Raw genomic sequence first — 26686 nt, 5'->3', positions numbered from 1 at the left:
GGAGAGGAGACCAGAGAGGCCCCTTCCTCCTCTTCCCACTGGCATCTCAGCAAGGTCTCTAAGACAAAAACACAATTCTCTCTTTTTCCTGATGCATGATGTGGCTTGTTGATGAACACTCAGGAATGAGACGATTTCTGATCTGAAGGCCTGAAGAAAGCCATTTTGCCACTCCGAAGGGTGAATATGGCTCTGGAGGCCTGCAAAGATTCCACACCAGGGAGCACACACAGATATTCCATTTGTAATGTTTATTGTCTTTAAAAGAGGGGAAGGGGACCCAATTCATTTGTCATAGAACTGGGGGAGCTCATCTCCCAGGACGACTTCTTCCTTGACACCGGCTTCCGTGATGGTGGCGAGGTAAATGACGCCCCCGCTGGATCCATCCCGGGACATGGCCAGGGCGATAGCTGGAAGGGTGAGGAAAAAGGGGTTAAAATCTGCCTAGGACCAGCAGTGGTGTTTGGATGGGAGAGAGGATTCTGAAATTAAACACATCATACACACATTTCAAGGGAATACAATGAATGTATAGCATTTCCACATTGCAGCTCTTAAATACTTTCTGCTTAGTCAAGCATTGCCAGCATCCAGAGGGGGGTGGAGATCTCCTGAAATTACTACTGGTCTCCAGCCTACAGGGATCCGTATTAGGGATGGGCATGAACCACAAAATGCGGTTCGGACTTGGTCCGTGGTTCATAGCCAAACCACAAACTGAACGGGGAGGTTCATGGCAAACTGAAATGGTTCATGGTTTGTGCCCACAAGCAAATGCTATCGTTAAACGGGGTTTGCAGAAAGCCGCAAAAACATCTGAGCAGTGTGGAGCTGAAAGAAAGGGACTCTGAGTCCCTTTAAACCCCTGCCTTCTGCTCTGTCTACGAACCACCGTGAACCGCTTTAAAAGTCTGTGGGAGATCATGGTGGTAGACCTGTCACAAACTTCAGTTCGCGAACCACGAACAGGGCAAAATTTGTGACGAATTCCTCTTCATGGTTCGGTTCGTGCCCATCCCTAATCAGTATCCTTGGAGAAAAGGGCAGCTTCAGAGGGTGGACTCTATGGCATTATGCCCCGCTGAGGTCCCTCCCCTCCTCCAAACCCTGCCCTCCCAGGCTCCACCCCTAAATCTCCAGGAATTATCCATCCTGGAGCTGGCAACCCTAGCTGAGTTAGAAATCCCACCTCAAACAATGAGAGACCACAGGCCTCGCAACTGGTGGCTGGATTCTCCATCTTAGATTGGGGGTGGGGTTCAAAACAGGGACATGCAGATCTGATGTCCAAAGACTAACATCTCCCGTCTCCAGGCCTAAAAGGAAGGATCCAGCTTCCCAGCATGGAATCTCACCCCCACCCCAACAAGCAATGAGTCAGGGAAATCCTGGCTGATTGCCACTTTGAGATCAACAAGCAGTTTTCTCTGGGCCACTTTGGCCCAGGGATCCTGGAAGTGGGTTTTTTGGGGTTTTTTTTATTTTTTTGCCATCTTCTGGGCATGGAGCAAAATCACTGGGGGTGTTGTGGGGGGAGGTATTTGTGAATTCCCTGCATTGTGCAGGGGGTTGGACTAGATGACCCTGGAGGTCCCTTCCAACTCTATGATTCTATCTCCCAAAGCCTCCCCCCCCCCTCCCTGCATGTGACTAGACATTTACCATTTCTGGTGAACTGGCGACATTCCTCCCGGGCCATTCCAGGTTTGTAGGCAGAGTCAACGTAGCCATAAATGTAGGTGCTGCCTGATCCCCCGATGGCAAAGGGCTGGCGGGTCAGCATCCCTCCCATTGTCCCGTAAACCTGTTGGGATGGAAGGTTGTAGAGAAAGGGAGGGGGGAGATTGTTTAGACTGGGAAAGAATGGAAAACTAACCGGAAGAGCAGGGCTGCATATGGCAATGGATGAGCTCTATCCACCATGCATACTCCCCATGGGGAAGATGATGATGGAGTATGGTTATGAAGGAGGAGGAGGAGGAGGAGATTGGATCTATCCCCCGCCCTTCACTCCCCAAAGGAGTCTCAGAGCGGCTCACAAACTCCTTTCCCTTCCCCTCCCCACAGCAGACACCCTGTGAGGTAAAAGAAGAAGAGGAGATTGGATTTATCCCCCGCCCTTCACTACCCAAAGGAGTCTCAGAGCGGCTCACAAACTCATTCCCCTTCCCCTCCCCACAACAGACACCCTGTGAGGTAAAAGAAGAAGAGGAGATTGGATGTATACCCCGCCCTTCACTACCCAAAGGAGTCTCAGAGCGGCTCACAAACTCCTCTCCCTTCCCCTCCCCTCAGCAGACACCCTGTGAGGTAAAAGAAGAGGAGATTGGATGTATACCCCGCCCTTCACTACCCAAAGGAGTCTCAGAGCGGCTCACAAACTCCTTTCCCTTCCCCTCCCCACAACAGACAATCTGTGAGGTAGAAGAAGAGGAGATTGGATTTATACCCCGCCCTTCACTACCCAAAGATGTCTCAGAGCGGCTTACAAACTCCTTTCCCTTCCCCTCCCCACAACAGACGCCCCCTGTGAGGTAGGTGGGGCTGAGAGAGCTCTTGACAGAAACTGCTCTATTTCAAGAACAGCTCTTATCAGAACTAGGGCTTGCCCAAGGTCATCCAGCCAGGTGCAAGTGGAGGAGTGGGGGATCAAACCCGGTTCTCCCAGATTAGAGTCCGCGCACTTCACCACTACACCAATGAAGCCCACCGATGAAGGGAAAAACTCAAGGCCTGCCTTAGCCCTTGTCCACTCCCTGCATCTTTTGGGGTGATCTCAATGGATAAACTTCTGGTCTCAGCCAAGAGAGCCAGTGCGGGGTAGTGCTTAGAACGTCAGACTAGGGTCTCAGAGACTCAGGTTCAAATCCCACACTTGTGCCATGGAAGCTCGCTGGGTGACCTTGGGCCAGTCAGACTCTCACAGCCTAACCTGCCTCAGAGGGTTATTGTGAGGATAAAATGGAGATGACGTAAGACACCACGAGTCCCCACTGGGGAGGAAGGCAAGATATAAATGTGGGGAGGGCGGGGTATAAATACAATTTAAATAAATAAAACTGAATAAATAAATAATATGGGGGGGGGCGACCTAATCTGATGAGCATCCGGTCTCAGCAAAGACCTGCTAGGATAAAAAGGGCCCGGGATGTGCCAGCGAAGAATCCGTTTATGTAAGGGGGTGGTGTGATATGGTCCACGGGGTTGCGAAGAGTCAGACTCGACTGTGTGACTGAACAACAAGAAGAGGCAGAGAGGATTGCGTGGAAACAAGCCACGGGTAGGAGATGGTGGGAGGGGCCCTCGCAGAGCCTCTCCACACCTGGCATCACACCCCTGTCAACTAGCTGCCAATTATTCGTCTGTATTTATCTGTATGCGTATGTTCGCTTTCGTTTTCCTTTGTGGAGGTATTGACTCACTGAATTGCATTGCTTCAGTAGAGAAACTTGTATCTCCCAAGGCCACAGGTGGTTGCAGAGATAGTCGCCTAGACGATCCCGTGGGAACGCAAGAGGTTATGATGACTAGAAGCGTTAAGATTCCCAGGCCTGAAGGCGCGAAAGACAAGCCTGAAGGCGCGAGCGGGAAACCCAGCAATTGGGTCGCACTTGTTTGAATGTACTATATCATGCCATGCTTTGCAGTCCACTCTCATACCTAACAGTGATTCTGTACATGTACCTTTAGCTTCAAATAAAGCAACTTTCTTTTTATGAGACTGTGCTGACATTGATGCCGAGGAAACCTGACACCCCCTCCCACCGCCGGATTCACCTGCCCTCCTCGCTTGGGGTCCCAGCCTGCCACCATCAGGTGGGCGGAGAGCTCCTCCTTGTATTTGTAGCTGATGTTCCTCACCAGGGTGGCCGCGGCCAAGACCAGCGGCTTCTCGTCCATGTTCAGGCTGCCGGGGAGACAAAGATCGAAATTAGGCGTTCAGAAATTCTACTCCCAAGTGACAGGAATCAGTCTTTAGAAAACAAACAAACCCTACACTCTACTGTAAAACATGTGAGAGACACATACAGGGCACAATTTGGGCATTTTTGTCACTCGGTTAAATAATGTTTCTCTGGAATGCCAGCATTTCTCCTGTTTGTGTGTGATGAGTCTAAAATAGCCACCGGGGTCGTTCTCCTGAGATTTGGGCTCATGTCCTTCTGGTCATGTATGGCTGCGAGAGTTGGACTATAAGGAAGGCTGAGCGCCGAAGAATAGATGCTTTCGAACTATGGTGCTGGAGAAGACTCTTGAGAGTCCCTTGGACTGCAAGAAGATCACATCAGTCAACCCTAAAAGAAATCAATCCTGAGTGTTCCCTGGAAGGCCAGAGACTGAAGCTGAAGCTCAAATACTTTGGCCACCAAATGAGAAGGGAGCCCTCACTGGACAAGACCCTGATGCTGGGAAAGACTGAAGGTCAAAGAAGAAGGGGGCGGACAAGGATGAGATGGTTAGACAGTGTTATCGATGCAACGAACGTGAAATTAAGCAAATTCTGCAGCACGACAGAAGACAGGAGGGCCTAGCGTGATGTGGTCCATGGGGTCGTGGAGAGTTGGACTCAACTGTGCAACCGAACAGCCACAACCTTCTGGTCATTGTTGGCCCGTCTAGACTTCTACCAGGCAGGTCCCTGCCGTCCCTCAGGCAAAAGACTCTTCCCTTCCATTTTCTCTTCTGCAAACAGAAAAGGAGACCGGCACAGACTAGAGTTGCCAGCTTCCTGGTGGGTCCCGGATATCTCCACCAAATTACAACTGATCTCCAGATGACAGAGATCAATTCCCCTGCAGAAAAATGGCTGCTTTGGAGGGTGGACTCTATACCCTGCAGAGGTCTCTCCCTTCCCCAAAGCCCACCCTCCCCAAATCTCCAGGAATATCCTAACTCAGAGCTGGCAACCGTAGCAGAGACTGATGTTTAATGTGCCAATCGCATCCGCAACAGCCAGGCCATGTGCTCTTGAACACTTGGCAAACACTTCTGGGAAAACGTCTAGGTTCCTCCAGACTGTATTTATTGAGACAGGGCCCCAAAAGGTGCCTTCATAATTAAAACTTTGAGGTGCAGGATATCACCCATTTAACCAGATACTTGATGACCACCTATTTGCACCTCAGATTTGTCTCCAGCCCGGCCTTCAAGGCTATTCAAAATGCAACTATCCCTCTTGAACATTACAAACACTTTGTAAAGAGTACAGTTGCCAACAGGCCGGGAGGGAAATACCCTGTCCCTCTAACAGGGGCTTAAAGTGTGAAAAGGGACAGTTGAATTTTTTGAAGGTAAATGACATTGTGGAAAGCCTCTCCAGGCCTGTTGGCAACCCCTTGTGTGATGGACAGGAGACGCTTCCGCCCTCTGTTCTCCCTGTTCAGAATCGTCCAATCATATTCGAAAGGAAAATGGAAGTCGGGGGGGGGGGAATCTGAGGCAGTTTAACTGTCAACGGACAAAAATGGCAGTTGGGTTTTGAAGGGAGAACGGCAAGGAAGCATCCTGGACCAGGCAGGGCGTTCAGTAGGGACTGATGTAATTCAGCAGGCAGTGTTTGGGTGCTGTTTCCAGATAAAAATATACTGACATTTTTTAAACAGTCTAGTTATTACCAGGGGTCGTTTCCTGCTGGAGCGCCCCGGAGTGGCGCTCCAGCAGTAAGGAGCTCAGGCCCCGCCCCCCTGCCCACAGAGAGACTCAGGGGGGGGATTTAAATGCCTGAGTTCCCTGCCCGATCTTCTTCAAGTGCCCCGTGGAGAAGATCGGGCAGGGAACCCAGGCATGACTGCCTCCCTGCCCTTCTCATCTCCAGCCAGCCCGCTTTTGTGGAGAGACTGGGGGGGGGGGGATTTAAACTCATTTGCTAACTCACTTTAAACATGCCTGCCCTTTGTCAGGGGGTGTGGCATATGCAAATGAGTTATGCAAAGGTGCTCCTGCACCTCTTTTTCTAGGAAATGACCCCTGCTAGTTACAGTTTTTATGTTGAAAGCTGCTGAGAGAATAAACATTGTGACTTTTTAAGGCACCTCCCAGCTCTGGTAACTGTGTCAGCTAGCAGGCTGGAGTGGGAAGGAAGTCATTCTTTCCAATAGGGTTGCCAAGTCTTACATTGGCTTTAGCGGGGGGAGTCCAGGACCTTGTCAGAAGTCTTCCTGCATGTGGAAGTGATGTCATCACGTTGGACACGTTGGGGGCAGGGCCACGATCATTCGAGGGAAAACCATAGAGTTTTCCCTCGAACGATAGAGTGTCCCCCTGCAACGTGCCTGACGCGATGGTGTCACCTCTGGGTGGCGTCGTCGTGCCAGTCATGTCTGGCACTTTGGGGGCGGGGTTCCCCCCCCAGCAGGCCCAATTCAGGAAAGTGGGAAATGGGCCTTTCGAGGGGGGGTTTCCCTGCCTCCCTAGAGGAGGCTGGACTAGAGGGACCCTCACTGGTCTGATCCAGCAGGGCTCTTCCGGTGTTCTCATGAAGGCCTCAGCCTCTGTGCCCTGCTGTTGGCCCTCCAGAGGAACTGGCTGGCCACTGTGTAAGACAGGATGTGGAACTAGAGGGACTACTGATCTGATCCAGCAGGGCTCTTCTGAGGTTCTTACATTCTTAATTGATCTCTGTTGCTTGGATATCAGTTGTAATCCCAGGAGATCTCCAGCTACCATGTGGGGATGGCAAAAGAAAGGCCTGGAGGTGGGGCTCTGGCACCTGGCAAAGTGTTGAGAAATAATGGGAATGTCCCACTGGAACCTTGAATCCAGGCCTCCCTGGTGCAAGTCCAGGATTCTGTCTACAGCACACTGACTCTCCAGTAATCCCTCAATTAAGGAGGTGGAGGGCACACTGTAACCAGTGGGACCTGAGACTCCATCTGGGTTTTTATCCCACCTTTCCAAACTTGATCCGCTCCCTCTCCATTTTATTATTAATTTATTATTTATTATCAAAACCACCTCATGAGGCTGAGAGACTGGCCCAGTGAGTTCAGGGATCTCTATTTTTTTTTTTTGGCAAATACAGCTTTTAGCATTGCCTTATCAAGAAAGAGATTACTGGTTATGCGGTGTGTGTGTGTGTAAAACAGCATGGAATTCAAGGATTCGGTTTCCTCTCTCCTCTCCTGGTTGATAAATCGACCCCAAAGCTGAAGTTTCAAAGCAAATAAATGCCCTTCAAAATAAGCACCAACAAATAGACAAGAAAGCTGCAATCGTGCAAATGCGCTTATATTCTAACCAAAGTGTACTTATATTCTTACAGCGATACAAAATACAACAACATACAATATCTGTAATATTTCAGTCCTAGATGTTTAATTCCAGATGTTGACGAGATTCTTCATAGAACCTCAGTGAGAACTTTCTCCAAACATTAAATTCAGTTGTATCTCCCAATTTCAAATTTCATGCCATGATTAATTCATTGTTATCATTCCTCAGTTTCCCGAAAGGGAGAACATTTTCTTGCAAGACTAATTCTTTCAAAGTCAAGGGCGAACACGTTCAATAACAATTGTTGATTTAATTTCAAAATAAGCAGCCGGGGTGACCCAATCAGGATTCGAACCCAGCTCTCCCGTTCCAACACTCTAGCCATTCAAATTTTTCGTTTTTGTCACTTAGTCGCTTTTACCACACTGGGAAGCAAAAATTGAATATGCTTTAGTTCGCAGCCTCCCCTTCTGACAGCAAGCGGAACTTTCTCAAGGAGGAGAGCGCCCCGGGCTTCCTACCGGGCTGTTTCAAAACGCATTGCAATCCAGCAGCTGAATGACGAGAGCGGGACCTTCCCGCCTGCAGCCTCCGGGGGTTTCCAGCGGCCCCGACACGCCCCGGCCCGCCTCTGCTTGCCGTTCGGAAAACAACTCGGCCGGCGGCTGACCCGCCTTTTCGGGGAAATCAGCCCAGAGAGGAGAAACGGCTTTGGCCACTGCGGGCACCAGGGGGCGCTCCTGCCTCAGCTCAACTTTCCTCCTCTAAACGCACATAAATGGGATTCTTTGCCAGACATTTTTTCCCCTCTGGACAAAGTGCTTATTGTTCCTGCTCTCTGGTACTGAGCCAGCCAATTCCCATCCCACTCAGCTGATGGAAGGTTTACATTTCTCTTTGGTTCCTTTTCATGTGGCCTCTACAGCCCACTTGGGCTTCTAAACAGATTTTTTTTTAAAAGATTTTTTTTTTAACAGCAAAAGCCCAGTCGCACCTTAAAGACTAACAAAATTTGTGGCGGAGGATGAGGTTTCCTGAGTCACTGCCCCGCTTCTTCAGATACCGCGAGAATGAGAGTCCATCTGTCCTTATACCTTGGAGAGTGGAGTGATTTCAGAGGCCAAATGACATTACGTAGCCTCTTATATCTTGGAGAGTGGAGTGATTTCAGAGGCCAAATGACATTACGTAGCCTCTGAAATCACCCCACTCTCCAAGATATGACAGATGGACTCCCATTCTCGCTGTAGTTGAAGACGTCAGCAGTGGCTCACAAAACACTCAGACCGTGCCACAAATGTGGTTAGTTTCGAAGGCGCTGCTGGACTCTTTTTGACGGCTACAGACAGACTGACAGGGCTTTGTTGTGGTTGTTCAGTCGCACAGTCGAGTCCGACTCTTTGCGACCCCATGGACCAGCTCCCGCCAGGCCTTCCTGTCTTCCACCGTCCTCTAGTTGGCTCAACTTCATGTTCGTTGCATCGATGACACTGTCTAACCATCTCATCCTTTGCCGTCCCCGTCTTCTTTGACCTTCAATCTTTCCCAGCATCAGGGTCTTCTCCAGTGAGTGCTCCCTTCTCATTTGGTGGTCAAAGTATTTGAGCTTCAGTTTCATTATCTGGCCTTCCAGGGAACAGTCAGGGTTGATTTCTTTGAGGATTGGCTGATTTGATCTCCTTGCAGTCCAAGGGACTCTCAAGAGTCTTCTCCAGCACCCTACTTCAAAAGAATCTATTCTTCAACGCTCGGCCTTCCTTATAGTCCAACTCTCACAGCCATACATGACTACATACATGACAGGGCTACCCGTCTAGATTCTTTTTTAAAGGTTTCACACCCTGACCTGGTCTCAAGAGCGAAGCAGGGTCAGCCCCGGTTAGTATTTGGATGGGAGACCACCAAAGAAGTCCAGGGTCGGTACACAGAGGGCAGGCAACAGGCAAAATCGCCTCTGAACATCTCTTGCCTTGGAAACCCCATGAGGTGCCAGTTTGGTGTAGTGGTTAAGTGCGCGGACTCTAATCTGGGAGAACCGGGTTTGATTCCCCACTCCTCCACTCACACCTGCTGGATGACCTTGGGCAAGCCATAGTTCTGGCACAGCTGTTCTTGAAAAAGAACAGTTTCTGTCAGAGCTCTCTCGCCCCCGCCTGCCTCACCGCGTGTCTGTTGTGGGGAGGGGAAGGGAAAGGAGTTTGTAAGCCACTCTGAGACTCCTTTGGGTAGTGAAGGGCGGGGTATAAATCCAATCTCCTCCTCCTCCTCCTAAAGTTGGCTGCATCTTGATGGGACTTTCCACTGGCACCGAGGATAAACTGCTGCCCACTCCTAAATGAAGTCATACTTGGGGTTTCCCCACAGCCTATTTTGATCTCGTTTTATTGTTATTGTGCCTGCGCTTTATCTTTTAGGTATGCGAAACTTTAAAAAAATAATAATTCCAAAACATGTTTGCCTTCAGAAGTGAAAGCACGTTTAAAGAGCTTAGTCATGCGAGTTCTTCACAGTGGCACCGATTTATGATAGCGTTGCCAGCCTCCAGGTAGGGCCTGGGGATCTCCCACTTTTACAACTGATCTCCAGCTGACAGAGATCAGCTCCCCTGGAGTAAAGGGCTGCCTTGAAGGGTGGGCTCTGTGGCACTGGCGAGCCAGTTTGGTGTAGCGGCTAAGCACGCGGACTCTAATCTGGGAGAACCGGGTTTGATTCCCCACTCCTCCCCTTGCACCTGCTGGATGACCTTGGGCAAGCCGTAGCTCCGGCAAGAGCTGTCCTTGAAAGAGCAGTTTCTGTCAGAGCTCTCTCAGCCCCGCCTACCTCGCAGGGTGCACGTTGTGGGGAGGGGAAAGGAAAGGAGTTTGTCAGCCGCTCTGAGACTCTGAGTGAAGGTCGGGGTATAAATCCAGTCTCTTCTTCTTCATTGGAACTGTCTGAGGCCCCTCCCCCTCCCAAACCCCACCCTCTCCTGGATCCGCCCCAAAGTCTCCAGGTATTTGCCAACCCAGACCTAGCAACCCTAATTTATGAGCAAGACTGGAGTGAGTCCAGTATCCTCTTACAGACCATCAACATTTCCCTAAGTATAAGCTTTTGGAGCGTCAAAATGCCCTCTGTCAGATACACAGTTTTGACTCTGGAAACTTTATACCCTGGGGAATTTTGCCAGTCTGTACAAGTCGCAGCCGGCTTATGGTTGGCCCCAGCAAGGGGCTTTCGAGGCAAGGGAGAAGCAGAGGTGGTTGGCCTTTGCTTTCCTCTGCAGAGTCTTCTTTGGTGGTCTCCCTTAAAAGTAAAAGCTAAACCCTGCTTAGCTTCCGAGATCTGAGGGGAGCAGGCTATACCCTGCTGCTATACCCTCCCATCTAATGTATAACTGGACTCAAAAACTGCAAACCGACATGGCTGCCTGCCCACGTAAAAGTAGCAAGACATGGGTTGCTGACAGACCATAACTGAGATGTTGTTATACCTTTAGCAGCTGCACAATCTGCAGAATCCAGGAGACTTTTTTAAAAAAATGTTGCAGTCTGAAGTATCGGCAGCCTTCTGATGTCTGCAGGACACCCGGTTGTTAAAGGCACAGGAGCAAAGGAGTTGGTTATCTTCCTGGACCAAGGGCTTATTGCTTTATACGGTTTTGATGAGGTCCCCCGGTTTATTTCTTTTCATGGACAATGTTGGGTGGGGAACTGGCTGAATGCTTTTAAAATGAATACCAGTCCCTCGGATTAAAAAGGAGAGAACTTTGTGATGCCTATTCTAGACACTAAGTGCCGGCTAGAAGAAGAGATTGGATTTATACCCCGCCCTTCACTACCCAAGGGAGTCTCAGAGCGGCCTACAAACTCCTTTTCCTCCCCCTCCCCACGACAGACACCCTGTGAGGTAGAAGAAGGAGGAGGAGGAGGAGGAGGAGGAGGAGGAGGAGGAGGAGGAGATTGGATTTATACCCCGCCCTTCACTACCCAAAGGTGTCTCAGAGCGGCTGACAAACTCCTTTCCGTTCCCTTCCCCACAACAGACACCCTGTGAGGTAGAAGAAGAAGAAGAAGAGGAGATTGGATTCATACCCTGCCCTTCACTACCCAAAGGTGTCTCAGAGCGGCTGACAAACTCCCTTCCCTTCCCCTCCCCACAACAGACACCCTGTGAGGTAGGTGAGGCTGAGAGAGCTCTTGACAGAAACTGCTCTTATTCAAGGACAGCTCTTATCAGAACTACAGCTTGCCCAAGGTCATCCAGCCAGGTGCAAGTTGAAGAGTGGGGGAATCAAACTCCGCTCTCCCAGATTAGAGTCCGCGCACTTAACCACTACACCAGACTGGCTAGTTAAACTGAGCCCCATGGAGCAGTTTATTCTGAACTTTGGATAAAGCATCTCTGATTTTATGGGACCATATCTGTCTCCCAAGGCCAAAGACTGCAAAGGTTGCCACAAGACTCCAGATACAGATGCAGAACTCTGACTCAATAGGTTATTTTATATTTATTGGTTTTCATTTATAGTCCACCTTTAGGCTGGAAAGATAATTGTTCCTCTCTCCATGCCTATGAATGCCTTTAATCTCAGCACGCCATGTTATCGTTAGGAGTGGGTCAAGTCACAGATTCCTGAATCCAGCGGTGCCCTTTGTCATGTTATGGGTCCCTAAATCCAGCGGTGTCCTTTGTGCATGACCCAATCCCCTTGAACCCCAGAGACACATCTTCGGCGCTTTCTCTGTCACCACCTGGAGACCTTGATTTATCAGATAGACTGCTCCAGGCAAGCGACCTCTTGAACGTAGGTCTGCATATAAGTGTAAGAAGGTCAGGATCCCACCCTCCTTTCCCAGGTCTTCTGCGATCGTGTGAACTCAGAGCAGCAAGCTATAAGGCAAAGGATTGTGTTCGTTCAAGGCGATATCTTATGAGCAGGCCGGTAGCCAGGATTCTGTGGTTTGTGGGCAATTTTTTTTTCCTGGTGGGGCTGAAGTTAGTGCAGAAAGAAAAGCCATTTAGCCAATAGAAATCTGTGACCAGGAGAGATCTCTAAACTGCAAGCTGTGAACCACCTGAGATGACAGTTCTCAGCTGCTGCAAGTTAATCACTTCTGCCAGAGTAAGCAAGGATTCTGAGAACAGACTGGCAGGTGGGGGGTGATGACTTCTATAGTCAAGCAAACTAACACTTAGGCAGGAAAAAAACTCTCTTCAAGGAGACCAGTGTCTTGACACAAAGTTAGAAGGTATCCTAGAGGTCATCTACTCCAACCCCCTTGGCTCGGCGTGGGAATTGGTCAACTACAGCACCCCACTCTGCTTAAAGGAGCGCACACCTTTAAAAAAAATGTTTTAAAATGATTGAAAAAAGCATTTGCAGGAGAAATTCTTGTGGGGTTATGCCTTTAAGAAAGCCCCAAAAAGCCACACCGTAGCTACGGGCCTGCTTATGAGACCAATCAAAAGGTGTCCATTCCAAACTCCTGCCAAAGGCAATCCATGTTTTCCATAGGAACCTAGGGTGTCTTGTACATAGCCTGAAAATGGTGTAAAGTGTAAACAAGGGGCACGCGATCAGACACAAACATCTGTCCAGCATCATAAGAACATAAGAGATGCCAATGTTGGATCAGGCCAAAGGCCCATCCAGTCCAACACAGGAGGTCCAGCAGCGGGGCCAGGACATTAGAAGCCCTCCCATTGTTTCCCCCCCCCAAGCACCAAGAAGACAGAGCATCACTTGCCCCAGAGCCCCCATCTATACCTTGTGGCTCATAGCCACTGCACCCATCCTGCACCCATCAGCAACCCGTTCTGCTTTAAGGTGTCACCACAGTATTTGCTGCAAGAGGGGGAGTGTGACCTCCCCTCTGGAATATGGCTTTCATCCGGGATGACCGGGCCACTACTGGGGATATATGGCCACAATCCCCTGAGCTGCTCCTTACCTGTGGAGTTCCAGCTGGTAATGCACCGTGTCGGCGATGGCCTGGGCATCGGCTGCCGATCCGGAGAGCGCGCAGTAGATCTGGTCATGGAGGCGCTCCAGCTTGTTGAAGAAGCGATTCACCACGGACTCCCTGGAGAGGAGATGGAGACTTAGAAAGGGGTGGGTGTGTGTCAGAGGGAGGGAGGGAGAGGGAGAGAGACAGGAAGAGGGAGAGGGAGAACAGTAGAGGAGAGTCGAGACTGACACACGAAGAAGAAGAAGAAGAAGAAGAAGAAGAAAGGAGGAGGAGGAGGAGGAGGAGATTGGATTTATACCCCGCCCTTCACTACCCAAAGGAGTCTCAGAGTGGCTCACAATCTCCTTTCCCTTCCCCTCCCCACAACAGACACCCTGAGGTAGGTGGGGCTGAGAGAGCTCTCTTGAGAACTGCCCTTGAGAGAACAGCTCCAAAGGAACTTGTGACTGACCCAAGGTGACGCCAGCAGCTGCATGCGGAGGAGTGGGGACTCAAACCCGGTTATCCCAGATTGGAGTCCACACTCCTAACCACTACACCAAACTGGCTCCAGAAAAGGGAATCCTGACCATTTCCCACCAGAAGAAACCAGACCTCAGGATTGCCTGCTCACGCAAGCACCGGCTGGTGTCTGCAGACCCTGAGGAGGGCAGCTGTCAGGGGCCAGGACATCTGTGGGCCTCCCCTGCCAGTGACCCCCCACACACACACACACCTCCCCTGCCAGCTGCCCATAGCCACTGAGGAAGGGCAAGTGGGTGTGGTGTGCCGGGGTGGCACCTCCAGGTGGCACACGGCCAGTGCTGGCAGGGGAAAGTGTGCAGGCAACTGAGCACGGACGGGGAGAGGGCTTGCAAATGGGAGAAGGATGCATGGGGCAGGTGGAGAGACTGCAGGTGTGGGGGTGAATTGGAGGGCGTGAGGAGGGGCCCGGGGCTTGGCAGAGGGGGGACAATGTCTACCAGGGCCCCCCAAAACCCGGAACCAGCCTTGTCTCCATGTTCGACCCCAGACGTCGATGCTGTAAAGGACGTCCGGAATGTCCCACGCATGTGGGCACTGGTTTAATGCTTTGCCTTTTGAAAAGTACTGAGACTTCCTTAGTGAATTCAGCTCTCGTACTTTATTCGGGGAAGAACAAGACAAAGCCGCCGGCTCACAGGCCGGCTTATATGCCCCAAGGAAAACACACCCACACACAGGGCGCTTTTTTTTGTAGAAAAAGCCCAGCAGGAACTCATTAGCACAAAAGGCCATACCCAACAGCAGGAACTCATTAGCATATTAGGCCACACCCTGACAGCACAGCTCATTCGCATATTCGGACACACCCCCATGTTACCAGAAGTGTGGTCATCCAGCCACACCTACCTTTTGCTTCTTATTCTCTTTACCTTGTTTGTTGTCAAAACCCAGGGCTTTTTGCATGTTAGGCCACACACCCCTAATTGTAGCCAGTCCTAATGAGTTTCTGCTGTTGGGTGTGACCTATTATGTTAATGAGTTCCTGCTGGGCGTGGCCAACTTGGGAGCCAGCCGGAACTTCGTTCCTGTGCGTTCCTGCCCAAAAATAGCCCTGCCCACACACACCCCACACCTGTGAATGGTCTATTTACACGGATCAGATTATTCCTGGGGAGCCTAGGTTCCCGATTGGCTGGGAACTAGGATCTGAACGTCTATTGTGTTCGCGAGCGAAGTCAGGTACCTCGCCTGACCGCATGCGGAACCAGCCGAAACTGGATTGAACACATGGCTCGGTCAGGACACAACACCTTTGGTAAAAGGAATGCCTGGCCTGTTGGACTCAGACTACGCCAGTTCCTTATGATCAGATGATCATCAGGCCGTTACCAAACTTGTAACTAAATTCTGTGCAGCTTGTTACTGTATCAGCAAAGAAAAGATGACTTAACCTCTTAAACCTTTTAGGCCACGGTTTTTACATTCCTGTTTTAACAAATGGTTTATATTGGTTACTAGGGTTGCCAAATCTTATTTACTTACCGGCGGGGGGGGGGTCGCTCGGGTCGGGAGCTGGCCGCGCACGCGCGTGCGTGCCTCCAGAACGTCACCAGAAGTGACGCAGGACGTAGGGCACGTTGGGGGCGTGGCCCAGATCGTCGGGGGGGGGGAACCATATGATTTCCCCCGACAATCTGGGCCACGCCCCCAATGTGCCGTACGTTCTGCGTCACCTCTGGTGACGCAGCTTCAGGGAGCGGAGTTCCCCCCGGGGCCCGATTCCGCCACGGCGGAAATCGGGCCTCCAAAGTGGGGGGAAATCCTCCCCCCGGGGGGATTTGGCAGCCCTATCAGTTACGTACTATGTTACTGATTTGCCGTAACACATAAGTATCGATTGATATTGATCGATGCCTTTGATGCTCACCCTGCAGAGACCCGGGAGTCGGACCCCACTACGACCCCTCCGTCAAACTCCACAGCCATGATTGTCGTCTGTAGGAGAAATAAACAAGTGAAGGGAGGAGGGAGAGAGATATATGGCTGCTGAGAACCGTCACAGCCCCCTGTGGCAAAGATTCCCACTGGGCTACCTCCTAACCCAAACTCCATATTTGCCCTAAATTAATCACTTGTACTTCATGGGACCCTGGGACTGACCGGAGCTACCCAAGTTTTGTACCCCTGATTCCATCCTCTTGGTATCTGTGGGGGAAGGGCAGAGAGCTCCGGAATAGCCATTTTGCACAACTGACGTCTGGCGAATCAAGCAAAACTTCAGACTTATCATCTTGCCACGCACAGATCACAACAAGGTTAGGCTACTGCAGTTTGCTTTACAGGGGGCTGCCCTTGAAGACTGCTCAGAAACTTCGAAGTCAACCCCAAATGAATGTACAGCATATGCAAGTATGCAAACCACCAAAAAAAAATAACACTGTACACAGTGTTATTTATTAGACAACAAACTGCGTCCTTAAAATGAATTAGTATTTTCTTTTACAGTCCTTTTTCACAGGAGTTATTGATCACTCCAGCAGGAGAGCTGAATTGAAGCAAAATAGACGGGAACATCAGAGTTAACTTCTAGAGCTTTCGGGGCTGCACCATTGAGACAGCGGCCTGAAGAAGTCAGAAGAAACGGACGGTAAACCAATCGATCTGTTGCCGCCCCATTTGTGACTGTCTTCAGAGACAAAAAGGGAATGATCAATAACTTCTGTGGGAAAGGACTGTAAAAGAAAATACTAATTCATTTCAAAGAAACAATTTATTGTCTAATACTTTATCTGTACAGCAGAGTTCCCCCTAAGCTGAGTTAGTGTGAGCTAGCTCACCGTTTTTTAGCCTTCCGCCTCACACATTTTTGTATCAGCTCAGGAAGGATGAGGCTCCAGAGCAAACTAATTGATGCTGTAGCCAAATTGCTCACTCACAACTTTAATGCCAGGAGCTCACAAAGTAGAATTTTGGCTCTCAAGACTCCACAGCTTAGAGGGAGCATTGGTGTACAGTGGCCCCGGTCACACGGGGGAAATGGATGCGGCCAAAGTGCGGCTTTTTAGAGCCGCACCAAATGAGACACGCGGCGGCAGGATCAGACAGATCCCCTGACCCGCCGCGCAGTTGCTCCCCGGCACGATCAGATGCCGGGGGGGAGCCACGGAAGGGAGAGCGAGGCAGCCGGCTGCGCATGTGTGCCCATGCACAGTTCAGCCGGGAGCCTCAAATACTCCTGAAGATGGGCACGCCGGTGATCCCACGGCCGCGCTTGCTGCGGCGTTTCAGGTTGGTCCTACTATTTCCTCGGGGGTTTTTTACTGTGCGTTTTCGGCCTGAAGGGACGGATCGGGGACGGGTGCGCACCACTTCCCAGATGTTGTGGTGTGATCGCACCCGTTTGCTGGGCCCCGATCCGTCCCTCTTGCGGGCCAAAACCTCCCGTGTGACCGGGGCCAGTGTTATTTTTTTTGGGGGGGTGGTTTGCATACTTGCATACGCTGTACATTCATTTGGGGTTGACTTTGAAGTTTCTGCGCAGTCTTCAAGGGCACTTGTTTTGGCGCTATTGTTTCGGCGGTTTGCATTCTCAGAAACTTCAGCTGGCCCAAAATACTGTAGCAAGACTATTAATAGTGAACCAGCCCTCTGACCACACACCTACTTTGGCTTCCTGTTTGTTTCTGGGCCTAAGGCAACAGAAGGGCAGCGTGCTCCCAGATGAACCTGCTTGTCTACTGAGACCTTCCTCGGATGTCCTATTCCGACCTCCCTTCCCCTTTTCAGATCAGGTGGGTGATGGCCAGGACTTGCAGGGCCTTTTCCGTTGTGGCTCCACATCGCTGGAGCACTGTTAAGTCGCTTGCTTAACAAAGCAGTCGGAGAGTGATTCAGCAAGAACACAACTTTATTCTTCAACTCGAACACAACTCCAACACGGATCAACACCTGATAGCCAGAACAGCCTTTACATTGCAGCTGTCCTGCTTTTAAACATTCCTGGCTAATGTAGCCACACCCACTGTACAAATATCAACCTATGAGGTTGTTCACATAAGGATCAATCACGGATGTTCCCGCTCAGGGAGCTTGCTTGAAAGTGATTGGTTAGGTGCTTCCTGGGCTAGTAACATGATTGGATGGATTTGGATCCTAGCCCAGGACGAAGCTTAACATTGTGCTTCAATTAGATGTTTCACAACACACAATGCATTCAATGGCAGCTTCTTGAATACATTACAAGCACCCTCCCCAGTGAGGTTTTTAGTGCCCCCAGCAGTGATGTTCCATTGTCATGTGAGGGCACAGATTTACAGCAGATGCTTTGGTGGAAACGTACATCTGTCTTTCATTAGTGTGCTTATTTGTTTTGAATTTTGGTTTTATTGTCAGCTGCTTTTGGTCATAGATCCAGGCGGGGTCGCCGCACTGGTCTGAAGCAGCCGAACAAAGTTTGAGTCCAGAGGCACCTCGAGGACCAACAAAGGTTAATTCTGGGTATGAGCTGCCATGTGCAGGCCCACTTCTTCAAGTGTGTGTACGCGTGAATGCTTATAACCAGAATTAAACGTTGTTGGTCTTAAAGGGGCCACTGGACCTCGAAGACCAACAAAGGTTAATTGGGCAGGAACGCACAGGAACGGAGTTCCGGCTGGCTCCCAAGTTGGCCACGCCCAGCAGGAACTCATTAGCATAATAGGCCACACCCAACAGCAGAAACTCATGAAGATTGGCTACATTAGGGGTGTGTGGCCTAACATGCAAAGGAGTCCCTGCTACAAAACAAGGCCCTGGGTTTTGACAACAAACAAGGTAAACAGAATAAGAAGGGAAAGGTGAGTGTGGCTGGATGACCACACTTCTGGTAACATGGGGGTAACATGGGGGTGTGGCCTAATGTGCTAATGAGCTGTGCTGGCAGGGGTGTGGCCTAATATGCTAATGAGTTTCTGGTGTTGGGTGTGGCCTATTATGCTAATGAGTTTCTGGTGTTGGGTGTGGCCTATTATGCTAATGAGTTCCTGCTGGGCTTTTTCTACAAAAAGAGCCCTGTGTGTACACATGAAAGCTTATAACCAGAATTAAATGGTGTTGGTCTTAAAGGGGCCACTGGACTCAAACTTTGTTCGGCTTTTGGTAATGATATTCAGAACAGCAGGATGCTGGTAGCCTTCACCTGGCTAGCCCAGGCTAGCTGGGTCTCGTCAAATTTTGAAAGCTAAGCAGGGTTGGCCGTGGTCAGTATTTGGAAGGGAGACCATCAAGGAAGTCCAGGGTCATGACACAGAGGTAGGCCATGGGAAACCAGTCGTCTCGTCGTTCCCTCTAAGCTGTGGAGTCTTGTGAGCAAAAATTCTACTTTGCGAGCTGCTGCTGGTGGGGTGGAGCGGTGTTAGCCGACAAACGGAAGTCCAGCTTGCAAGATTGGAAAAGCCTAGAGAGATCTCCTCAGCATGAAGAAAGCCTGTAATGGGCTGTTCCGGCCAGGCGGTGGCAGTGCGGCGCTACAACTCGAAGGAGTCTGGAGAAAAAGCTGACGCCATCAAACCAGGCCGAGGAAAAAATGCTGACCGGATCAACTGAACGAAAACCCTCGTCGACTGCGAATGTGTGTGATTTAAGATGTATATATGTTGTCCTCCCCTACCCCACAAATCATTGTTAGTCCCTCGTAAAAATGAGTAACTGTAAATCGCTCAGAGCCAGCAAGCTCTGCAGGATTGAGCGATCAATAAATTGAAAGATGATGATGATGATTGTTATTATTATTATTATTGTTGTTGTTGTTGTTGTTGTTGTTGTTGTTGTTATTATTAAAGTTGTGAGCAAGCGATTTGGCTACTGCATCATTTAGTTTGCTCTGGAGCTCATCCTTACTGAGCGAAGACAAAAACGTGTGAGCCAGAGGCTAAAAAACTGTGAGCTAGCTCACACTAACTCAGCTTAGAGGGAACACTGTGAGTCGTGACTAATGCTCCCTCTAAGCTGCAGAGTCTTGTGAGCAAAAATTCTACTTTGTGAGCTCCTGGCATTAAAGTCGTGAGCGAGTGATTGGGCTACTGCATCATTTAGTTTGCTCTGGAGCCCTCCTTCCTGAGCTAAGACAAACATGTGTGAGCCAGAGGCTAAAAAACTGTGAGCTAGCTCATACTAACTCAGCTTAGAGGGAACACTGCAGAGTGGTGACCCATTAGGTAGGGGATTGGGGGGAGAAACATTAGGGTGAAACAGTGAAGACACAGCAGAGTTTAGCCCCAGAAACTATTTCAGTGCTCGAATTCCACCCGGACTGGAGAAATAAAATATATACCAATCGTGACTCCTTGGGATGCTTCAGAGTGTTAGATCCCCAAGCATTAAAAATAAATCCACGTTTAAAAGTAAAGCAAAATTTATTTCAAAGCGATGGTTCAATCAGGAACAAGGACATTGTTAGGAATAACTGCAAGCACACCGGTACTACATAATAAAGGAACTTGAACCGGGTAAGGGCCAATGAGCCCCTTTCCCTCTGGCGGGAATAGAACAGGGAACGCGCGCCCAAATCCTTGGGAACACAACGGTTCTACAGCATAACACAAGTTCAGTTCTCAGGCAAACTAACCATAACAAGCGAAGCGATATCACGACTCCCACCTCCAGCTGTCGGCCTTGGCCAGTTCCGCAAAGCTACATAGTTAATATAATGAAGCAATTAGGCACACGGGGGGGGGGGGGCGGGGTGTGCAGGTGTAAGACCAGATACACCAGACATAATGGCAGCTAGCTGACACAGAGGTGGTCAAAATACTTTTTCTTATGCTCATGAGAAAATCCAGGTATTCTCCCCCCCCCCCCCGCCGCCCACTGGAACTGCAGGATGGCGTCTGCAGGATGGAGTTCAGTGGGGTTTAGGTAGCCTTGACCCCCAGCACCCTTTGTAGTATTTGGCAATGGGGAAAACACTGAGCCCCCTTCTGCCAAAGATCAGGGATGTGCGCACATGCTGAAATTTGCATCTCTGTGCAGGGACAGATGCGTTGAGGTGCGTCGGCCTCTTCCGGAAGTCCAAGGATCATATTTAAACAGCTGCTTCTTTCTGCCTTCACAAGGCATCCAGGGGGTGATGAGTAACATGAAACATCCGCGCCAGTTGCATTTAATATAAAGGTAAAGGTTCCCTTGCTCGAAAGCCAGTCGAATCCGACTCTAGGGTTGCGGTGCTCATCTCCGTTTCCAAGCCGAAGAGCCAGCGCTGTCTGAAGACATTTTCGTGGTCATGTGGCTGGCATGACTAAACACCAAGATGCATGGAACGCTATTACCTTTCCACTGAAGTGGTACCTATTTATCTACTTGCAATTTCTTGCTTTCGAACTGCTAGGTTGGCAGGAGCTGGAACTAGAGATGGGAGCTAACTCCGTCATGCGGTGCACTCGGGTCTCGAACTACTGAACTATCGACCTTCCACAGCCTGCAGTTCAGCGTTTTAACCACTAATGCCACCACAGCTCCATACATTTTCCTTTACATTTAATATAGGAGCTTGAAAATAAAACACCCCGCAGAAACAGAGCAGCAGAATTAAGCAAGGTAACATAGCAGCCACCAAAATAACTCATCAAAACATCCTCTTGAGGGAAGACGCCCCTCCCCCCAAATAAAAACCCATTCCTAAGAATCTTAAAATTGCTTCCCGAAGGGGAAGATGAACATAAGAACGTAAGAGAAGCCAGTGTTGGATCAGGCCAGTGGCCCATCCAGTCCAACACTCTGTCGCACAGTGGCCAAAAACACCAGGTGCCCTCAGGAGGTCCAGCAGTGGGGCCAGGACACTAGGAGCCCTCCCACTGTTGTCCCCCCCCCCAAGCACCAGGAATACAGAGCATCACTTGCCCCAGACTGAGAGTTAAACAATAAGAACATAAGAGAAGCCAATGTTGGGTCAGGCCAAAGGCCCATCCAGTCCAACACTCTGTCACACAGTGGCCAAAAATACCAGGTACCATACGGAGGTCCAGCAGTGGGGCCAGGACACTAGGAGCCTTCCCACTGTTGCCCCCCAAGCACCAATGCAGAACATAAGAGAAGCCATGTTGGATCAGGCCAAAGGCCCATCCAGTCCAACACTCTGTCACACAGTGGCCAAAAACACCAGGTGTCATCAGGAGGTCCACCAGTGGGGGCAGGACACTAGGAGCCCTCCCACTGTTGGCCCCCAAGCACCAATGCAGAACATAAGAGAAGCCATGTTGGATCAGGCCAAAGGCCCATCCAGTTCAACACTCTGTCACACAGTGGCCAAAAACATCAGGTGCCATCCCATCCAACACTCTGTCACACAGTGGCCAAAAACACCAGGTGCCTTACGGATGTCCAGCAGTGGGGCCAGGACACCAGGAGCCCTCCCACTGTTGCCCCCCCCCCCAAGCACTAAGAATACAGAGCATCGCTTGGAGGGTGACCGAAGGGGGGGACCTCCCTGGGAAGGGAATTCCGCAACTGGGAGACCACTGAGGAAGAACTCTTTGCCCTTTTGTGGCTGGCAGCCCAGTCTCTGAACCCCGGAGTGAAGCATCGGAGGGAGACCTAGGCACGGCTGGTGGGTTCATCAAACAGCCCTTTAGACCCCCTGAAACGGGTTCGCACAGGCCTAGTAGTCCCAAGAAGGCTGCAAGATCAAGGAATGGTTTGCATGGGCAAATCAAGCTTTTAAATACCACGGACAGAAGTTTCCTTTCCCCCTGTAATGCTTCCTAGTGGAGTCAGTCCACACATGCAGCTACCAACACTTGGGTGTTCAGGGGGATCAAGTGCCAAGCGTCCCAGGTGGTGTCTTATGCGTGTGCGAACATGGCCTTCTGATGCTCTCAGTGTCTACTTTCTCTCTTTCCAAGTAGGCAGCTGAAACTTGGCATATCTGTAGCCAATGTTCCCTCTAAGCTGAGTTACTGTGAGCTAGCTCGTGTTTTTTTTAGCCTCCGGCTCAGACATTTTTGTCTCCGCTCAGGGAGGGAGGGCTCCAGAGCAAACTAATTGGATGCAGCAGCCAAATCGCTCGCTCACCACTTTAATGCCAGTGGCTCACAGAGTAGAATTTTTGCTCGCCAGACTCCACAGCTTAGAGGGAGCATTGTCTGTAGCCCATCTTCAATTAATTATGGGTGGGGGATGTGAATTCTTAAAATTGAGAGGGGGGCATAGAACCTGCCAATATTTTGGGATAAAGTGGATTTTCACCCTATAAGAACATAATAGAAGCCATGTAGGATATGGTCAATGGCTCATCCATTCCAACACTCTGTATCACACAGTGGCCAAAACCCAGGTACCCTCAGGAGGTTCACCAGTGGAGCCAGAACTCCAGAACACTTCCAACTATGGCCCCCCAAGCACTAAGAATACAGAGCATCACTGCCCCCCAAAGAGTGTTCTATCCAGAGATTGTGGCTAATATCGACTCATGGATCTCAGCTCCATATAAGAACATGAGAAGGCATGTTGGATCTGGCCAATGGATCATCCAGTCCAACACTCTGTGACACGCAGTGGCCAAAAACCCCTTTCCACACAGAGGGATTTTTAATGGAGAAAAGTACCTTAAGTATTCATCTATAAGTATCATTTCCCTTCAGATTTCACCTTAAACATTTAAATTTCCTTCCAAGAAATGATCAGCAAAATGGAGATCACTTGGCCACTGAGTGACACAGAGTGTTGGACTGGATGGGACATTGGCCTGATCCAACATTGGCTTCCCTTATGTTCTTATGAAGTGTAAACCAGCCCTTTGGTGCAGTGGTTTGAGAGTCAGGCCTTTACCAGGGAAACTCAGGTTTGGATCCCCAGGCAGAAGTCAGTTGGACTGGCTTGGGTGCAGTAAAGCAAGTCCCTGGAGAGGCAGCGGACACATTTTCTAAATACATTAAAAACAACCCAAATCTCTCAGCCTAGCCTACTGTTGTGAGACAGAATCAGGTGCCTGTAAAGAAGTGTGCAAGGACACGAAAGCTTCTACCCAGAATAAAACTTTGTTGGTCTTAAAGGTGCCACTGGATTCAAACTTTGCTCTGGGCTGTTGTGAGATTGAGAGGGGGATGGGGGGGTCTGTGTACCCCACCCCAATGGGAAAATGTGCTAATGACAGAGTGCCAAATTGCCTCTCCAAAGGAGGGAAACCAGCCTATGTACTAATAAACACCCGTGTCTTGCTGCATTGACCCACAGGTCCTTCCTTAGATCATAGCCTTCCGGGCCCGTTCCCATCCTTGTCAGAATAATATTTGCAAATGAGATGTGAATAATGATTTAAATGATGTTTGCAGGTTGTGGAATGCCGTTGCTCACGGTGCAAAATTTAGCATGTCCCCATATAGGCCTGGCCACCGCCCTGTGGATTTTGCTCCTTTGGGGAATGCGGCCTGGCAGGTAGAACCTTGGAGCGGGGGAAACTGCCAAATGAAGTTTGGCCTCTGCTGTGGGGTCGCCAACTTGTCCGGGGGGCCAAGTCACTCTCTCAGCCTCAGTGGCCCCTTTGTAGAATGAGGTGTTCAGGGGCAGATCAGACTGATGCAGGAGGAAGGAGGAGGAGATTGGATTTATACCCTGCCCTTCACTACCTGAAGGAGTCCCAGAGTGATTTACAATCTCCTCTCCCTTCCCCTCCCCACAACAGACACCCTATGAGCAATGCTCCCTCCAAGCTGTGGAGTCTTGTGGGCAAAAATTCTACTTTGTGAGCTCCTGGCATTAAAGTTGTGAGTGAGCGATTTGGCTGCTGCATAAATTAGTTTGCTCTGGAGCCATCCTTCCTGAGCGGAGACAAAAATGTGTGAGCCAAAGGATAAAAAGCTGTGTGGAGGAGCAGGAGGAGACTGAATTTACACCCCGCCCTTCACTACCCAAAGGAGTCTCAGAGCATCTTACAAACTCCTTTCCCTTCGCCTCCCCACAACAGACACCCTATGAGGTAGGTAGGGCTGAGAGAGCTCTGACACACACTGCTCTTTTTCAAGGACAGCTCTTATCAGAACTACGGCTTGCCCAAGGTCATCCAGCCAGGTGCGAGTAGAGGAGTGGGGAATCAAACTTACAAACTCCTTTCCCTTCCCCTCCCCACAACAGACACCCTGTGAGGTAGGTGGGGCTGAGAGAGCTCTTGACAGAAACTGCTCTTTTTCAAGAACAGCTCTTATCAGAACTACGGCCTGCCCAAGGTCATCCAGCCAGGTGCAAGTGGAGGAGTGGGGGAATCAAACCGGGTTCTCCCAGATTAGAGTCCGCGCACTTAACCACTACACACTGACTCGGCTTAGAGGGAACACAGCCTATGAGGTAGGTGGGGCTGAGAGAGCGCTCTTGAGAACTGCCCTTGAGAGAACAGCTCTGAGTGAACTTGTGGCTGACCCAAGGTCACACCAGCAGCTGCATGTGGAGGAGTGGAGACTCAAACCCGGTTCTCCAGATTAGAGTCTGCGCTCTTTGCCACTACACCAAAGGGAAATGGCAGGGGTCAGCCTGGTGGGGCACCTCCACAGGGCCCCACCTGGCCAAAAGACGAGCGGCCAGGGCCGGCTCAAGGTGTTTCTGCGCCCTAGGCGAAACTGCCTTGTGGTGCAGATGCCAAACTCCCAGTGGGGCCTGGAGACCTCTGGAGCCAGCCACCCTTTTGCTACCGCCGCCACCACCTCCCCCCCTGCAGCTGTCAGACCCAGCAAGCATGCCCCACATGTTCCTGCAGCGCCCTCCAAGATGGAAGAGAGATTTCTCTCGTGCTCCGCTTCCGAAGGCATTTTGGGAGGGAGGTGGAGGGGATCCTGTCTCCAGGCGGGGGATGCTCACTGGATCCCTCTCCGTAATTAGCAAAGTGCTGACACTTGGAGAGCTGCTTGCGGGCTTTTGGCGGCGGCGGGAGGCACAGCTCGGCGCCCCATCCAGGGCCCAGCACTCTAAGCGAATGCCTAGTTTGCCTAGTGGGTGAGCCGGCCCTGCGCACGGCCATTCAGGAATGGGAGATGGGACCCCACAGGACAGGGACCTCAGACACGGTCTCCCACTTCCTGCTGGGAGGGAGCAGAGGGCGTCTCTCCTGCCCGCTGGATTGCCTAGATGGCAGCGCCCAGTCTTAAGAACAAAGAAAAGGGCCCTGCTTGACTTTCTCCGGGGGGAGGAAAGGCCTTTGCACAATCAGTTTGTGCATGGGGGTGGGGGCACCGGAGAAGATCTTTTACACAACCCCCCTCCTTGGAAACCCAGACTGTGCTGCACTCCTCCACAGTCCCATTTGCACCAACAGGGTCAAACACAAACGAAAGTGTATCCTTTGCTTGCTCAGCCACACATCTTTCCCACTCCATTGGGCGGGGGAAATCAAGGGAGGGAAGGGGTCAAGGGCTCGGAAGCCCCCTCCACTCACTCAACCCCATGAGCAGCAGCACTCCAACGCTCCCTCTTAGCTGTGGAGTCCTGCGAGCAAAAATTCTACTTTGTGAGCCGTGGGCAATGTTCCCTCTAAGCTGTGGGGTTTTGTGAGCAAAAATTCAACTTTGTGAGCTACTGGCATTAAAATTGTGAGCGAGTGATTTGGCTACTGCATAAATCAGTTTGCTCTTGGGGCCCTCCTTTCTGAGCCGAGACAAAAATGTGTGAGCCGGAGGCTAAAAAACTGTGAGCTAGCTCACACTAACTCAGCTTAGAGGGAACTCTGGCCGCGGGCATTAAAATTGTGAGCAGCTGATTTGGCTGCTGCAATAAATCAGTTTGCTCCGGAGTCGTCCCTTCCTGGGCTGAGACAAGACTGTGTATGCCGGAGGCTAAAAACCTGCGAGCTGGCTCACACTAACCCAGCTTAGAGGGAACACTGCTCTCTTCCCCCCCCCCCTTCAAAACTGTCCCTGAAGATTTCTTCTCGCAGCCCTAGCTGGCGGTCTCTCCCCCCCCGGCCTGGCACTCACCCCAGTGCTGATCTTCTGCGCCCTCCCGCCGCTGTCCATGGTGGGTGTTTTCCGAAGCCCCCCTGAGCGGCGCCTCTTCTTCCGCGGGAACCGAACCGAGAGCGAAAGTGACAGTCCCGCTCC

At 50.6% G+C, this 26686-nt stretch overlaps 1 protein-coding gene across 1 annotated transcript; it reads right to left on the bottom strand.

Moving 5' to 3' along the window:
* Positions 1–243: 243 nt before the first annotated feature.
* On the bottom strand, positions 244–26686 carry PSMB9 (proteasome subunit beta 9). The gene is made up of 6 exons (XM_015416833.1): positions 26564–26686; positions 15559–15626; positions 13149–13280; positions 3781–3910; positions 1666–1807; positions 244–413 (listed from the first exon to the last, which is right to left on the bottom strand). Exons 1-6 carry the CDS (start codon positions 26600–26602, stop codon positions 286–288), a joined length of 639 nt encoding a protein of 212 aa, XP_015272319.1. The 5' UTR covers positions 26603–26686; the 3' UTR covers positions 244–285.

This window comes from Gekko japonicus, unplaced genomic scaffold (assembly GCF_001447785.1).
Source record: "Gekko japonicus isolate JY-2015 unplaced genomic scaffold, Gekko_japonicus_V1.1 scaffold2942, whole genome shotgun sequence".
In the NCBI taxonomy this organism is placed as follows: domain Eukaryota; kingdom Metazoa; phylum Chordata; class Lepidosauria; order Squamata; family Gekkonidae; genus Gekko; species Gekko japonicus.
The sequence above is the reverse complement of the archived record's forward strand: the minus strand, read 5'-3'. Positions and strand labels throughout refer to the sequence as shown.